The sequence below is a fragment of the Drosophila subpulchrella genome, chromosome 3R (genome assembly GCF_014743375.2).
Source record: "Drosophila subpulchrella strain 33 F10 #4 breed RU33 chromosome 3R, RU_Dsub_v1.1 Primary Assembly, whole genome shotgun sequence".
NCBI lineage: Eukaryota > Metazoa > Arthropoda > Insecta > Diptera > Drosophilidae > Drosophila > Drosophila subpulchrella.
This window is the reverse complement of record NC_050609.1, coordinates 5,369,823-5,386,197: the sequence shown is the minus strand read 5'-3', so window position 1 is coordinate 5,386,197 and position 16,375 is coordinate 5,369,823. Positions and strand designations below refer to the sequence as shown.

Here is a 16,375-nt window from a genome sequence, read left to right as displayed (position 1 = left end):
ATGTGTGGGATATGGAAGGTCCTTAAGGGAAGTATGAATATCACTCAAATGGATCAAAAGCTTTTGGGGGCCTTTGGTGGGGCCAAGTCGATCGATAGTGGGGTAGTCGAAGCTTTAAGTTTAGCTTTTTCGATGCTGGCAATGCCTTCGGCCATAGCTTTCGCTCTTTGCAGAATTACAGACTGCTTATAACAGAGCCCCCAAACTTTTAACGGTTCCAGATCGACGCCGACGGCTGAGATACCAACGATCGACGCGAGTTTTATTTATTTCCAATCGATCGATCGACGCTAAAGTGGAGCAATAAAATCGGAAGTCTTGGGAAATCGGTAGATATTTGCTTCGCGAAAGAAAAAACCTCCTCGATATGAGTGGCGTGCTTCGTCGCGGTTCCCTGAATTTCGACTGTGTGGGCGGACCGCGGGACAAGGGCAGGGGCAGCCTGGAGGCAAACCTCTATGGCGGATATCGCGAGACAAGGCCGGGCCCAAGGACCCCGGAAATCAGTGTCATAGCATTGGACTTTCGTCGCTACTCCGAGGACCTGAAGAAGCCTCCCCACGAGGAGCCCCCGCCGAGCAGGGATCTCAGCCAGGATGCCGACGGCGATGTGATATCCAATTTCCTGGGCCACTACACCCGCTGGAGCTTCCTGTGGACCCTGCTGCTCTGCCTGTTCCAACTGCCCACCACTTTCCATCTGTTCATGTTTGTCTTCCAGGTGAGTTTCGGTTTCGGTTATGGCTGGCCAAATATTTGTCCAGTTGATTGCCTTGCCTAAAAATATCAATATCAAATATATTGGTAGGTAAACCCACCACGTAAAACACCCCGGATGCAGGGGTGTTTAGTGTTTAGACCGGAAGAAAACATTGTGTAATTGATTTATAGCTGTAAAGTTTGTTAGTGATTTCCACTAATAATAGGCGGCTAATTGCTTGTGTATCTCATCGATGCGAAGTGTTGACAGTAAAGTAATTGCCCAATGAAAAGCGAAAGAGAGTGTGGTTTTACAAAAAAAAAACGTTATCAACAAATGAGTTTGCGTGAAATGAGTGAGGTGGAATTATTCGAAACAATTGATAACAATTTGGAGAGGTTGCCACTTGAGTTGGCTTGGCCGGCAATCACGGCAAAACACGCATGCCAATTTTGACCACTTGCTCGACCTTTTTTGAAATAGCTCTCGAAAGCAACGCGAGACCTTCGAGCATATTTGACCAACTTTTTCAGGGAGCCTGTCACAGCCACTTGGGAGCCGTTTATCGGTGAGCAGGTTGCGTGTGCATCATTTGCCTATGGATAATCAGGCTAATAACAGACTATCGTGCTAGTGTCGTCACTCAAAAGTTAACCCCAAATCGAAGGGAGCTAAGCAAAAACCACACGGGACCTTGACACACACGATCCGCGGATTGTCGGATCGGTGGCTAATAGAGCTTGGCAAGAACCCATGGAAACTGCAACAGTCATTCAAGAACCCAAGAAGTTCGACTGCCTGAGCACAGTTATTTTGCAGAGGTTAATTATACCAATCGAACTTCCATAAGTTGGGGAATAAGTATAGAGATTGGTTAACCTTAGGAAGTTGTGTGATGCAAGAGGGAGGAAGTGTTAGATCACTTTTAAAAAACTGTTAAATCAGTTAAATAGGGGTTAGTATTTATTTTATACAGAAAGGCTAGACCCACCCGGCCTATCATAATAATCAATGCCTTTTATCAGCTGGAACTATAAAAGTATTTTTTAATCATCAATAGGAACTTAATTGAATAGTAGCGAAATAGACAAAAACTTAGCGCACTTCTGATAACATTTAATGCAAACGACTTTGTCTACTTTGGCGCTCCTGTTTTGATTGCTTCTGTTGTGCTATTTTTCGCCTTGATAAGCATAATGTTATCTGGGCAAGACAAACAATAACCAATTGTTAAAGAATCCTCTATATTAACATGAACCAATCAAATAGAGACAATCGCGAAGATAAGATTACGGCTGCCGAACTAAAGAAAGTTCGGTTCTATAAAAATATCTTTATGCTGGCAAGATGTACCAAATGAAATTGGCGTGTCGTAGAGTGTGCATCAACCTTGTGGGAGGAGTTGGTCAAGGCACTCCCCAGAAAGGTCGTCGGTACAGAGTTATAAAGTCATCATCAAGTGATTCTTTAATGACTCACTTGGCCGGGTGTGAAGACAGAGTTAACAAGTAATTTGGCTATCGTAATATCGCGGTGTGTTTTTGGTTGGACGGACATTATCTCAGGGCCCCCACAGAAATCTTAAATAACGCCGCGCCTGCATAAAAACCAGAGACCCGGTTGAAACTCTCTGGCACACACGCATTCTCGGCTCTCGACACCTCTCGGCCTGCCGAATCTTGCATCTGAAACCAATTTGAATTTCATAAGATACATTTTCGAAAGTCGAGCATTCTAACTCAGTTGACTTGCATCGCAAGACGTAAACGGTTGCACTTTAAACCGGGCCAAAATGGAGCTAACGAATATGAGATCAGGCGAGGCCTCGCCGATGTTGGAGTCTGGTGATATCGAGGAGCTGGACCAGTTGCACACCAGACTTTTGGAACGCCTCTTGGGTTGCTTAGCCCCCTGGCAGGCTAGGTGGTGTGCCCTGCTCTCGATCTTCCAGGCCATCTGCACCTTCCACATATTCGTCTACGTGTTCCAGGTGAGTCGGGTTGATTGCTCGGCCTTAAGTGGCCATCGTTGCGCTCCATCGCCTGCCACATGTGCCAACTATAGCTGGCCAACACTCAGAGGGACAACTAATACGCAACCACAATTGACAAGGTTCTGAGTTTTATGTACGTAGTACTATTGCCACCCCCAATGCCAGTTATCAGCGTTTGTTCGTGATAAGGTGAATTCAAGTGACTCCGATTGCAGGTGTGTGTGGCTCAAACCTGTTGCCCGTGTCGGCGCTCTCGATTGATTATGAGATTTACTTTGCAGCTACCTACAGACCCGAAAAAAAGATACAGTTTCATTGAGCGAGTTTGGGAGCGGTAGTATCAGATATATTTAATGTGTTTATTGAACTGTTCGTATTACAAAGATTGATGGGTAGAATAAGTAATGAAGTTTTGGATAAGTGTTTTATAACGTAAGCCAGCTGAATTCTTTTTTAACATTTATTATTAAATATTGTATAGCACCTCACTGAAAATTAGAAGGAACAATGGAAGTTTAATTATGTGTTTTATCAAAAAAACCAGTTAAAACCATTATAAATTCAATTTATTCAAATATTTCGTTATCATTTTATTGTATAGCACCTGTTCCAACCCCAACAAATCTCTAAACTTTATGTTCTTTCAAATATAACTTTTACTCATTACCCCAAAATGATTACCCTTGGTCTCTTCCAGCTTAATTGTTTCACTTCTGCCTTAATTATTGACACACAATAATTGCCTGCGGAGTAATAACAAATTTGAACTGGCTTAGGCTGAAACGAGTTTGCACCCCAAAACCCAAAGTCGTTGATTTGTTTACACTGATTTAATGGCACATATTTGACACAGTCTTCGTGTTGGATTACCTTATCTTAATTGGCCAAGTCTGCAAATTGCACGCTTTGTGTTATTTATTTTGAAGACGACAGCTGTGGATTAAGCTCTGCGGTCGAACACCATGACAACACGATTTCCCATCGAGTTGGCAAAACTTTTCAATTAGTTTCCACTCCCAACTGATCCATATCAGGTGGTGCCAGTGGTGTCGGTGGTTTGCTCTGACTTCGAGCCGACCCAAGGTTGCCTTCGAAAGGTTACACTCTGCCATAGGCCAATATTGACCGCTAACTGTCTAAATATATTAATTAAACAATAATAATAAAATGCACAGAAATACCTCTGTTAGCCACACTCAGCCTGGTACACTGGTCTCCAATCTGCTGGAGAAACCCCATTGGACTTAAAATTCAGATTTAAAATAACAATTTAAATACTTTCTCACCTAGGGTCAGTAGATGACCCTGTAACAATTAAGTTAACAACCACCTATGAGCACCTAGACTGTACAATGTGTCAGTCTGGTATCGCGTAATCAGAAAATCTCTCAGAAGGCTAGACGAACGCAGATGGTTTTAGACAATCCTTTTACTTATTGGATTGATTAAACTTAATTTAATTAAAAGGAAATCATTGTGTTTGATCTTTGTTGAAATTCTATTAAAAAGCCTTGACAATTCCGAAGATTAAATGAATAGTAGAGTTTGTTTAAGTAAAACTCTTGTAATATTGCCGCCGGCAGTAAAGAAAAATTGTTTTCAAGACTAATGCAAACATATTATAAAAACAAGTGAAAGAATTTGTTTGATCCCCTCAAAAATGGGCAAACTTTAAAATGTAGGAATTATTTTACAGGTCTTATTCAATAACCTTAGAAATTGAACGGAACTATATAATTTCAGGCCTATTGTATCGCAACTAATTCAAGCTAAAACAAGTTGGTTATTTAATAGCATTAAATAATTCTGAGTTTAAAATGGATGCTAAAAGTATGTAAATCCTATAACAGAGATCCAGGAAATTACTCCAATGACTAATTTAAAATTCTTAGCTGAAGCTAGCCATTCCTAGCCAATTGAATGCAAATTGAGTTAAACTTTTCCGAACTACTCAATTACGGATATGTCAATACCTTACTCAGAAACAATAGATTATGTATTGTCACTAATCGTGCCATAAGTTGAATATCTAAATTGAGATTTCCATTGTGCAAAGATCTATTAAGGGTGCTTGACCTGGTAAATACCCTACATGGGTGGGTTCTAAGGAAAATTCCGATATCGGTTTGAAAATTAAAGTTTTTAAAATCAGATTGTTATTCAAGGGTTAGGGGTAATTAGAGTCGAACCCAGTGTGCCTGCCTACCTGTCATTAATATAAAGCGCACTCTCAGGTGCAGCTCGTGCATATCTGCACACCAATTTATCAAGCGAAATTTATGTGGCCCATGTAGCCAAAGTCGAGAACTGCCCACGTTGTGGCACAGAATTCCATTGTTGGTCGAGAGTCAGTTGCGCTATGCAAATGCCTGAAACGTGACATGTAACCGACTTGGCGACAGAACAACTGCCACGGCGGCCACAAATGACATCAGAGCCTGCCACGCGATCAACGGTCGGCAGACTTAAAGCCACAAGTCCGGGGAAAAAATAAGGAAAACTAACCAGAAACCAGAAAAGCTCACCTTTTTCCACCGCCTTTCCCACTGGCCATTAATTATTAAAAATGTTTCGCTTTCTTGTTACACTTCAACTTGAACTTGAAACCATTTCCTCGGAGCGCATGTTAAATGTTTAATTGAGGCACGTTCAATGTCGGCCGGGGCTATCAACCTGTTGTAAGTTGTACCCATATAGTTGTTTATAGGACCGGGAGTAGCGTATAGTGGGCGGTATTGGTGAACAACCTTTTTGCCTCCCGAAAGCAATTGATAAGCCGCTTTCGTTGATTCGATCATCAATCAGACGGCCGCACATTCGTGTTTTTCGAACAAGATGCAGTAATTTTAGCCATGTTAACCTGTCACGAAACATTCGCAATCGAAACCCAAATGACAAATGGGACTGTTGTAAACAAACTAACTACAAGCCAACCGCAATCAACATGCGGAAGAAATTTTAACGGTTTACTACCGATTTAAATTGAGTCTGGAAAAACGTATCTCCCGATCTCCGGTTCGATTAATAGCTGCTCAGGCAATCAAACTTTGGATTGGCTTGAAACGATGGAAGTTGCTTAAAAGTAATGTCTTATGTAGTCCACGTAATTGCAAACGTGAGTTGAATCGTGAAACATTCAAAATTTCAGTATTTCTAAGAGAACTTTTTTATTAAATCCCGAGATAAAGTTATGTATTCAATTTGTATCAATAATGTTATATGCAAAGTTATTTATGAACTTATGAGTGTTAACCTTTATATGATTGCATTTGCTTGCTAATTTCTTTAGACAAGTCAAATTTGTGTTGGTTCGTAGAAACAAGTTTAAAATTGTTTGATTAAAAATCACAATCGGCATTGTAGTTAAAAAGTGTGTGAAATTCTAGTTTTTATCGGGGATTAAATATGCAAACTTGAGGCCAAATAAAGATAGGTATTTTACGTAATGTCTGAAGTCTGCGACTTTATATCAAATTTGCTAATTATCTGTGTGCAATCTGTATATTATCAGCATATTATTTAAGTGGATTTAGAGCTGCGAATGAAGTGTGCGTCATTATATTAGTTTTCTATAACGATATAGGGGCAAGGAATTATTATAAGTTTTTTCTGACTTTAAATATCCATGTTGTGAGTTAGAGATTTAAAGTCTGAGTCAGAATGATAAAACATATTGGAATTTTGTATTGTCATGTGTTTCAAGTATTGTTTTAAGTGGTACAAGTTATACTGACATCATATATTCATGTTATGAGTATAAGGATGTACAGTCTGAGTCAAAACAAAACGATTTAAATGTTTGTAACGATTTATAAATCCTATTGTTTCTTTATAGATTGCTCCCAAAGACTTTTGGTGTGCGCGGCCTGACAACCTCCTGCAGATGAGTGTTTCCGAATGGCGAAACATTAGCCAATCCTCAAATGGTTGCCTGGTTCTCGATATGGACTTCTCCCAGGTGACCTACGAGGACAATCAGCTGGTAAACTGGCCGGCAAATGCCACCGAGTTGGGCTACCGCCAGTGCCGGCACTTTGAGTTCTCTGACGAGGAGGGATCAGCCAAAACTCTGGTCCAGGAGTTCGAGCTAGTGTGCGGTCGGGATATTCTTAGCCTGGTGGAAACGTGCTTCCTGGTGGGCGCTGCTGCGGGAGCGGTTCTTAGTGGATGGATATCTGACCGCTTTGGAAGAAGGCACACGCTGATGGCTTTCGTCACTATCCAAAGCGTGTTCGGTGAGTAATAGCTTAAACATGAGGGGACTAGGAAGCCATAATATGGAATTTTTTATAGAATATGAAGTCTTGTAATTTCAGGATTCAGAAAAGGCTCAATGCTTTCATAAGAAAAATGACCTATGTTTTTCTAGATACTTATGTTTGGTTACCATTTCGTCCTGTGTAGGTTATATAGGGGGAATTGCAACAGTCCGAAAAAAGAGGGCTGGGAGGACGAGAGTTCCTTTGACCATGACAATTTGAGTGGTATTCATTTTCTAATTGTCATTTATATGCAGCTTTGTCCGTGAATCGTTGGGCTAACAGCTGCATTTGCATTTGTCCTGCTCTCTGGCCCGGCTGGGATTTTAATTGACTTTACACTCTTATTTACGTGTCCGACCTTGCCACTGACATTCCGCAACCCCCCCAGCCCCCTGCCACCCTTTTTGGCCAACACCATCACCACCTCACCTGCATTTTCTGCTCTGTTCTCCGTTGCAGGTGGAATTTTGGCCTTCTCAACATCGGTGGCCATGTTCATGTCGCTACGTGTTATAATTGGATTCGCATCAATGACCGTGACTGTTGTGAGCTTCGTGCTGGTGGTGGAGCTGGTCTCCGGCAAGTGGCGGACCGTAATCGGCATTCTCAACATTCTGCCCGTGGCCATCTCGTACGTCCTCTCCGCCGGACTGGCCTACCTCATCCGCGACTGGCGGCACCTGCAGCTGGCCATCTCCTTTCCCTGGCTAATCATGCTCAGCATTTGGTAAGTTCTGCAGAGGAATCCTATTTTGGGGGGAGGTCAACGCCATAATAAGGCGTTTATTTGGTGAATGGTAATGGGAAAATCAGCTAGAGGGAAATCGAGGTCTTTTCATGCACTCCGCTTTAGGCTCTTTTTTCATAAACGCCCAAGTGATATATATTTATTAATTAAATTATGATTAATTAAAATCATGTTTAGTATCCATCACCTTCCGTTCATCAAGAAATACTTTACTTAATTATATTTTTCATATTTTTAGATCTCTTTTTTATACTTTTCCCTTTGTAAACTAGTTCCACTTCGTATTTAAAACCAAACAACATTTAAACTTATTTGTCGGTCTTCAATCTCGCAATAGTGTACCAATTTATTTAAATGTTACATTTTAACACAAAAATCAAAGTAATCCCTGCATTAAATCAGCCAAGCTAAGAAAGAAACTATATATATATATATATTCTGAATGTAACTCCTATTTGTTGTCCATTTCACAACACATTTTAACTTCAAAGCGTAAACATTTTTAGCATCCAGTCAACTAAATGAATTGACAACAGAAAACCGAGCACAACACAATGCGTGGGATGTGGGATCAATTAGATTCCGGCAGGGACAAAGAAACCCCTGTCCGGGAAATTCCTCAGTGCTTATCCTTGGGTGGCAATTCAGGGTAATGGAAGCCGCATTAGCTGACCGCTTTTGAAATCAAATGAAAAAATTCCGAACGGCCAATAAATACCGGGGCACATGACATTGATTCCCAACCGTCCATTCCTTTCCTTTACTTTTTAGGTTCTGGTTGCCGGAGTCGCCCCGCTGGCTTTTGGCCCAGGGTCGGTTGGATGAGTTGTGCAAGCTAATTGAGCGAGCGGCCCGAATGAACGGCACCAGCGGCAGTCTGCCCAGTAACTATCGCAAGACCCTGGAGGCGGCGGTTCCACGGGCGGTCCAATCCCCGCCAGAAACAGCGACCAGCGAAGAGGTGAAGGCAGCCGAGGCGGATGCACCGGATCCAAACTCGAGTGGCCATGTCAATCCCCTGCTGGTGGTGTTTAGCGCCAAGTACTGGCGCACCACATGCCTTACTTTGGTTATCTGGCTCACCCTAATTATCATTTACTTTGGTCTTACATTGCACCTCAACAATTTGGGTGGAAACATTTATATCAATAGTGCCGTGGCGGGAACTGTGGAGGCCATTTCCATCTGCATCAGCATCCTGGTGGTTCTGAAGGTTGGAATTCGACGAAGTCTCATTGGTTACATGCTGCTCCCGGGGCTTTGCTGTCTGGCCACCAATTTAGTACCAAATCAAACTGGTGTTATTGCACTGGCCACCATAGGTAAGTTAACCCAATGATAACCATCCCTAGAATGGGTAACAATCTCTTCTTCCAGCCAAGTGCCTAATTGGAGCCAACAACGCCATCATTCCCACCTACACTGCAATGCAATATCCCACAATTGTTCGCAACTTTGGCGTTGGCATGGGCAACCTGGCTTCTGGCGTGGCCCTGATCCTTGTGCCCTTTCTCTGGCAACTGGTATGTCCTCAAATCGTTTACCTCCCATTATCTTAATTTGACCAATCGTTCGTATTCATCTCCCCAGGAGCACATTGATCCCCTGCTGCCCTTGAATGTTATGGGTGTTTCCGGTTTGATCGGCGCCATTGCCATCAGCCTTATGAAGGATGTGGAACAATAAGGAGCTGGTATAGGAATTGGTATTCTTTAGAGGAACTGGAGCTGACCTTCCGTTTTTGACATGCCTAACTGTGATATATATTGGACCTTGGGAGGGACATTGAGCACCCGCACTAAATCGTTTTTCTCATTCTACCATTAACTATGATTTTATTTTACTGATATGATTTTATTTATACTTTCATTGCATTAAAAACGCAGTATTTTTATGATATGCAACAATTTTAAATGTTTTTTAAAGTTTGCTACACAGCAGTCAGTGAATCACTGCAAAAATACCATCACTGAGCGCTTTTTCACTAGTGGTTTTGCACAAAGACTGGCACACATTCATCACTCAGGGCTCTTTAAGCACTAAATAAGCACCTATTTAACACTATAATATTTAAAGACTCTTCCGGCATCGCAGTCGACTGCGTGATGATTATGTGCCAGTGATGAATTGTGCAACTGCAGGTAGTATTAAGATTGGTTAGAAACCTTACTAATGGCCCCCTCTAGCCAATACTATAACCATTGCGCATACGCTCTGTTGGCCAGACCTCAGAATTGTTAAATTAAACTTTAAGCTTGACTTGCAGCGTTGCCAGGCCAATGAATTTAAAAGCAGACTGTTAAAGGCGGTAAAAGTAATTTAAAACTAAATCACGTTCCCGGAGCTGATCGAGACCACCATTCTCATGTCCACAAAAGAGTGCAAATAAAATAAAAAGAAGGCTGCCCTGTCACTTTCGTTACTTCATCGAGGGGGATGCGCTCCACTTTCGGCCCGGCCATTTATTGCATAGCCATGCCAAACACACACCTCACATAAATTTTCCACAGCCGATCAAAGCTCCGATTCGCGTTGGAGCTGGAGCTATAAAGCCGCCTGCGCACCTGGCGGGCCCAGCATTTGAGCGATCAACGGTTGGCCAAGAAGTAGTACCAGGTGCCCTGTGGATAAATAGACAAGACTGTTCTAGTGCTTTCTCTTCGTCTTGCGGAAGTGTTACAAAAGGACAGGAAAGCGAAGAAGAGGAGATACCCAGCCCAGTTCTACTATGAAACTCCAACTATTTGCGGTAAGTTGGATGAGAACAACCAGATCAAGGATCCTAAGTGCTAATGTTCTCGGTCAAGTCACCATTTAAGCATGCGAGTGAATCATAAAATATGCATCTATCAAGGTCGATTGGTTCCCAGCTTAAGACTCACACTCGATCTCAGATTGATACGTTACGATTTTATTTACGAAGTATTTGCATTTTATAGAAAGTGCGCGAGTTGTTGTGTACCTGTGTCTCAATGCAATTAGCAATTAATGTTGGCCAATTGACATTTCATTTGATTTAACATCATAAAACTAAAGATCGAGCCATACAAAGGAACTCACATCATAAATATGCGATACAATCGCGCAGCAATTGTTTTTGCTGCACTGTGTGGCCAAAGAATTCCGTTCGAGGAATTACCAAACCAAGCCCTCGGGTCAGAAATCTTAACGAGCATTTGTTGGCTTTAAGCCCAGCTCCGCCTTAACTTTGCAAAATTCCCCCCGACCTCCATTATTAACCTGAATATTGGGCTCTCGAAATTGGCCCACAATTGACTTGAGTTCAATTTGTTGTACTGCCAAAGATTATCGAAGGCTTTTGCTACTGCGCAAAGCTGATGAATTGTCAATTATGTGATAAATAAATCAAATTATTTGCGATTCAATCACCACAATCAATCAAAAGAAACATTTATTGGATTGAACTTCCTTAACAGAGTTAACGCCATAAGGTACAAAAATATTTTATTTCGACTTTCAAAAAATATTTTGTAAATTTATAAAAATTACTTGACTTATACCTAAAACCCTTAAATATAAATGTATGGTCATTTTAATATTTTTTTTGTATGCTGTATCACTTTTATTAGAAACATTGGCTCCAAATAATTTATGCTTCAAAAATATGTTAAAATTCACTTGCGAAAAATCAAAGTGTTAGGTTGAAAACTATAACATTAAATGTACATATTTTTGTATATTTCCGAACTAAAAACTGCCTTTTAAGCCCCATAAATCAGCGGATCTAATCAGATTTTTTCGCTTTTGCTTGATTGAATGATTGACTTGGCCAAATTATGGATACAGCCTAATGAGTTTGCCAAAAGGTGGACCAGGAAATTAATTGTTAATGACAAGAAACACTTAATTTGCCGGTAATTTTCGGCTAGTATTGTTGGACCGCAGTTCGTCACGACACGTTGTTATTGTTCGAACGCGACTATGTGTATCAAGGTCGTTGGTGGCCGAAGCTAATAACTAGTTATGGTGAATTGGGATCCACAAAACGCACCCAAGGCGATGCAAATTCTCGGCACGCACACTCCATTCATTTTCAGTGGCTGTCGCAGATTCAGCTGCAGATTGAGATACAAACACAGCTTAAGATACAGATACTTGCCCACACTGCAATGCATTTGGGCGGAGTGTTGTGCTGGGATTACGTAATGAACGGGTATATAAAGCCTGCATAAATAAGCCTTTATACATGCATAAAGTGTTACATATTTGAGACCGAAGCCGGCTCGAAAGTGCACTGACAACTATTCCAGCTCAACGAGTCCGGCCAGCTCAGAAAAACAAAAATGCCTGGCATAGGACATATTTTCGATTTCATTCGTTTGTTCGTTCGGTCAATGGCCAGCGGACAGTCAAGGCCGGGCCAAAAGTCCTTAGCCAAGTTATTGTTACTAATGATGATGGAACATCAGGAACATAAACATCTTTTGTTGTCTTTCACTAAAGATGAGGATGATGATGATGATTATCCGCCAGTGGAACACCCACGCCTGCATCCAGCTGAGCTGGGATTGTCTTGGCTTGGCTTCACCTGGTTTGGTTTCAGTTTCGACTTGAAGTTGGGAACACCTTCCATTACACATGGCTACGAATTTTTCGGTTTCCTTGAACTGAGACGCAGACGCAGTCGCAAGGCGGAGTCATAAAAGCAATTAAATCAAATCAAGTTCCCCTGCCGAGCAATGCACCCAAATAAATAGCTGCAAGTGTCTGGCAGGCCTTGCTCAGTTTTTTTTTTCAGTTTCTGGCTCTATCTCTGGCTGGCCTGGCTTTTCATTAATTTAAAAAGCCAAGTAGTTCACTTGACCAGGTAGTTGGGCAGCCAGCCAAGCCACTGGAATGTTCGGCTTCAATGGTCAGCAACACAAACACAAACAATCCAAAAACAAAGCCAATGGCTCAGATACAGGAAAGTAATGGATAATAATAGTACAACAACAACATTGGCTGAAAAATGTGTTGACTGCATGCATAACAAAATCTGCATGGGCCACAGGCTTCATTGACTCGATTGATTATTATAAGCTGTAATAGTTATTCATGTTTGAACAACTGAATTATCGGCGACAGTTTTATGATATCCCAGGAAATAGTTAATATTAGTATTTGTATAAAATAAAAAATTATAATACATTTTAAAATTGAAATTCATAATAAGAACGTTAAGAACATAACAGCCTTGGTCACTAGCTTGAAAGACACCGCCTCTATATAATCCTTAATGAATGCTAATACCCAATACTCAGGTTTCCAATCGTGTCAAGAACTCTAATGGAAACCATAATTCCGTATTGACTTTTATTCACTTCCCCAACCAGTAATTCTTTTATATAAGCTACCCCGGAAAGTGGAGCAAAAAGTTATCTGATCTGTGGCCAGATGGAAACCAAAACCAGAGGCGAAAAGCCATAAGCCGGCTAAATACCCTCCCCCGCCCCTCTTAAGAATTGTGTAATACAAGTAGTAGCGGCTACTAATTAAAAAACGACACACCGAAATCGTGCTAAAAAAAAAATAACGTATCCGACTAGGCGGTCGGTCACTTGTCCTAGACTTTGACTTCTTTTGCGAACCGGAAACTTTTGGCCAATGTGCTTGCCACATGCTATATGCCCATGCCACATGCCGCATAACTCGGGCCATGCAAATTACGCAATCCAAGCGGTAAAGACTGAAATGTTTTCGTTTTTTCTTCTGTTTTTGGTCTCGCTTTTGGCTTTGGTTTGGCTTGTCTTGGCTTTTTGGATTCGGCTTTTATGATCGATCGGCAGCGAGGTGGGGCAAAAATCGCGATTTGTTTTATGTTCCACATTTACAGTCATTACAGTATTGCCACAGTTGTTGGTGTTGTTGCTGTTGTTGTTGCCACCGCCACACCGTTACAATTACAAATTGCTGCGGCAGTACATAAGCGGTTGATAAATTTTAAACCAGTTTGAGGAGGTGTGAGTTGAGCAGCTCCAACCAAGAAGTGCCACAAAAGTGTGACGGCAAGTGAAGATATTTTTACCAAATTTATTTTAATTAATAGTGGAATGCTTAGAGCATAAATAGTTGGCGGAATATAATTATCTTGGTACCATGTTGCGAATTAATTGCATTTGGGAAAAATGAATGAATATCTGACATTTTATCACCGAACTATTAAAACCTGTATCAATTATGTTTGCAAGAAGATACAAAAATAACTACAACAATTATACTACACCAAGTATTTTAAAGATTTTTCATTTTAATCTTAAAGTTAATTCTGTTTAGAAAAAACAAAATATTCCGAAACATTCTTCCCCATCGGAAACTAAGAAATCTAATCGAAACTCTATTATTAGAAAAGAAAGGTTTTCCCAGTCGTCTAATGAACTTATTGACCAATAAGAATCCGAATAAATTGAAAGCCAATTCGATAATACATTCCACCCCCAAAAGCGTCGAGAAGTGATGAAAATTTTAAGAAGCCATGGGGCGAACAACGAGCTAAAACTGACCATATAAAAAGAATTAAGAGGGGCACTGCCATAAGCAAGATACCAGGCATTGGCAAATTGGCCACGTGTGGCATGGTGTTGCCAAAGCGACTGCAACGCCTTGTTCCGGCAACTGACACAGTTGATCCTTAAATGGAGTGCAGAGAACTAATGACTTCCAATTTTTCCATCCGATTGCAGCTCGTTTGCAGCGCCCTCGCTTTGGCCGAGGCCCAAAACTATCCGCAGCGTCTGAACATCCCCGGAGCAGTGCCCTTACCTGGTCCAGTGCCCCACCGGCAGCCCGTGTTGCGTGTCCGTCGTCCAGGTGCTTCGCTGCGTCAGCAAAACGCCATCCTGCCAGCGGTGACGCAACGCATCACCCTTGAGGAGCCACGCCCCGTCACAGAGTCGGCGGAGGATGAGCAACCGGAGCCATATCTGCCTAATCTACTGAGGGAACAGCAGCTGGCCAACTCGCAGCAATCGCAGTTCCAGCAGGCAGCTGCAGCCTTCCTGGCTGGCCAGCAACCCATCGAGCAACCCTCGCCAGTGCAGCAGTTCCTGCAGAACGAGGACTCCCAGCCAGCTGCCATCCTACCAGCTCCAGCTCGCTTCCCAGCCGAACGTCCCTCCATTCCGACGCCTTTGAACCGTCCCTCCGCCTTTAACGACTTTGGCATCGGTCGGTTTGAGAACTCGCAGAGATTTGGCCTGGAGCGACCCACTCCAACTGCAGCAGCGCCTCCACCACCGCCACAGCGGGTGGCTGTGGTCCGGACGAGACCTGCGTCTGCTGCCCTGCGTCCTGAGCCACCAGCACCACAGCCTGTGGCCAGGCCACGCCCTAAGCCCGTTCAGCCGCGTCCTATTATCGACCAAAACCAACTGCAAGACGATCGGGTCGAGCAGCAGCAGCAACAGCGTCGCCGCCAGCCCGTTTCCCAGACCATTCGCAAGTGGCGCGAGGAGAACGAGGATGGCAGCATTACCTGGGGCTACGAGAACGACGATGGCTCCTTCAAGGAGGAGTTGATCGGCACCGATTGCATCACGAAGTGAGTAAAGGGGATAGAGAACATATTTGGTTATTTTTCAATGGATAATACTTAACAAAACTTTCTCTGACTCCTAATCGACCAGGGGTACCTATGGCTACATTGACCCTGACGGCAACAAACGGGAGTACCACTACGAGACGGGCATCAAGTGCGATCCCAACAATCGCAACAACGAGGAGGAGCTGCAGGAGAACGGGTTCATCAACTACGAAGAGAACCGCGCCGTGCTGCCCAACGGCCTGGAGATCGACATGACGCAGCTGGGCAAAAAGAAGTCGAAGCGCCCTAATGGCGTCTACAGGAACTGAGATACTCCCCAGCACATAACATGTAGTCCCTTAAGTCAAGCAACTCGTAGGTCATCTTACTTGTATTCCGTTTATAATTATGTCCATACTCCATCGAGTGTCAAGTGAAAGATTAAATACGATTAGAATAGATTATTAAGGCATCCATCATCAGTAGGGTCGCTGGCGCCTGGCGGCGGGTGGCAGTCGGTTGGGCGGCGTTATGGAGATGTCCAGGAAGTCTCCGATGCAGAATTTGGCCTGGGCAAGGGTCTTGTTATCATCGATTCCTTTCTGGCCCGTGCAGGTCACTCCGATTTCGCGCATCTGGAAGTGATTGTTCCGGAAGTTGGGATACACCACGGCAAAGTCGAAGTAGGTGCCCTTCTTCCTCGTATCCGGATTGACGTCACGCACCAGGGAGGTTAGTTCGTGAAGGGTGGCGTCCTGCCAGGTGTAGATCTGCAGCTCGTTGGTGGGCACGTTGCCAAAGGTGTATTCTTGAACGGAGTGGTGGCGACCAGTGGAGCAGAACACGCGGAGCAGCAGAGGGCAGGTCTGAAAAGGGGATGAAGTTAGATAAATCCTACAAAATATCCAGGTGAAAGGCCAGGTAAACATTGCCTCCGTCGCCGGTAGGGCAAACAAACCTTCTCGCGGTCAATCTGTTTGACCTGGGTCTTATCCTCCACAATCATAGACTCCACGTTGGCCATGTTTTCCTGTGCCGCTACTAATTATCACTTAACAAAAGAGTTTTAATACAAAAATGTCTTTTCCGAAATGTTTGGGCTTCTTTTTGGGCTAAAATTTATCGATATCTTGCCTATCGGAAAACAGTT

At 42.9% G+C, this 16,375-nt stretch overlaps 3 protein-coding genes across 4 annotated transcripts; 2 read left to right on the top strand and 1 right to left on the bottom strand.

Annotated features, from left to right (window-relative positions):
- Nucleotides 1–233: 233 nt before the first annotated feature.
- On the top strand, nt 234–9,617 carry LOC119563290 (organic cation transporter protein). Of its 2 annotated transcripts, XM_037876618.1 has the most exons (7): nt 234–721; nt 2,499–2,690; nt 6,529–6,928; nt 7,415–7,682; nt 8,475–9,025; nt 9,081–9,226; nt 9,294–9,617. In XM_037876618.1, the coding sequence occupies exons 1-7, from the start codon at nt 368–370 to the stop codon at nt 9,387–9,389; spliced, it is 2,007 nt and encodes a 668-aa protein (XP_037732546.1). In that variant the 5' UTR covers nt 234–367; the 3' UTR covers nt 9,390–9,617. The 2 variants fall into 2 exon arrangements, with proteins under 2 accessions (XP_037732546.1, XP_037732545.1); XM_037876617.1 differs by lacking the exon at nt 2,499–2,690.
- A 667-nt stretch (nt 9,618–10,284) lies between these two features.
- Nucleotides 10,285–15,687, top strand: LOC119545706 (probable serine/threonine-protein kinase samkC). Its single transcript, XM_037851468.1, has 3 exons — nt 10,285–10,452; nt 14,387–15,243; nt 15,329–15,687. Exons 1-3 carry the CDS (start codon nt 10,432–10,434, stop codon nt 15,552–15,554), a joined length of 1,104 nt encoding a protein of 367 aa, XP_037707396.1. The 5' UTR covers nt 10,285–10,431; the 3' UTR covers nt 15,555–15,687.
- LOC119545710 (histone deacetylase complex subunit SAP18) lies at nt 15,611–16,360 on the bottom strand. Its single transcript, XM_037851513.1, has 2 exons — nt 16,184–16,360; nt 15,611–16,091 (listed from the first exon to the last, which is right to left on the bottom strand). The coding sequence occupies exons 1-2, from the start codon at nt 16,247–16,249 to the stop codon at nt 15,705–15,707; spliced, it is 453 nt and encodes a 150-aa protein (XP_037707441.1). The 5' UTR covers nt 16,250–16,360; the 3' UTR covers nt 15,611–15,704.
- Between the last annotated feature and the right edge of the window lie 15 nt (nt 16,361–16,375).

Coding starts and splice junctions, on each gene's coding strand:
- LOC119563290 (XM_037876618.1), top strand. CDS start 368: ATGAGTGGCGTGCTTCGTCGCGGTTCCCTGAATTTCGACTGTGTGGGC. Junction 2,691..6,528: donor TATTCGTCTACGTGTTCCAG/GTGAGTCGGGTT, acceptor GTTTCTTTATAG/ATTGCTCCCAAAGACTTTTG. Junction 6,929..7,414: donor CACTATCCAAAGCGTGTTCG/GTGAGTAATAGC, acceptor TCTCCGTTGCAG/GTGGAATTTTGGCCTTCTCA.
- LOC119545706 (XM_037851468.1), top strand. CDS start 10,432: ATGAAACTCCAACTATTTGCG. Junction 10,453..14,386: donor TGAAACTCCAACTATTTGCG/GTAAGTTGGATG, acceptor ATCCGATTGCAG/CTCGTTTGCAGCGCCCTCGC. Junction 15,244..15,328: donor GGCACCGATTGCATCACGAA/GTGAGTAAAGGG, acceptor CTAATCGACCAG/GGGTACCTATGGCTACATTG.
- LOC119545710 (XM_037851513.1), bottom strand. CDS start 16,249: ATGGCCAACGTGGAGTCTATGATTGTGGAGGATAAGACCCAGGTCAAA. Junction 16,092..16,183: donor AACAGATTGACCGCGAGAAG/GTTTGTTTGCCC, acceptor TCCCCTTTTCAG/ACCTGCCCTCTGCTGCTCCG.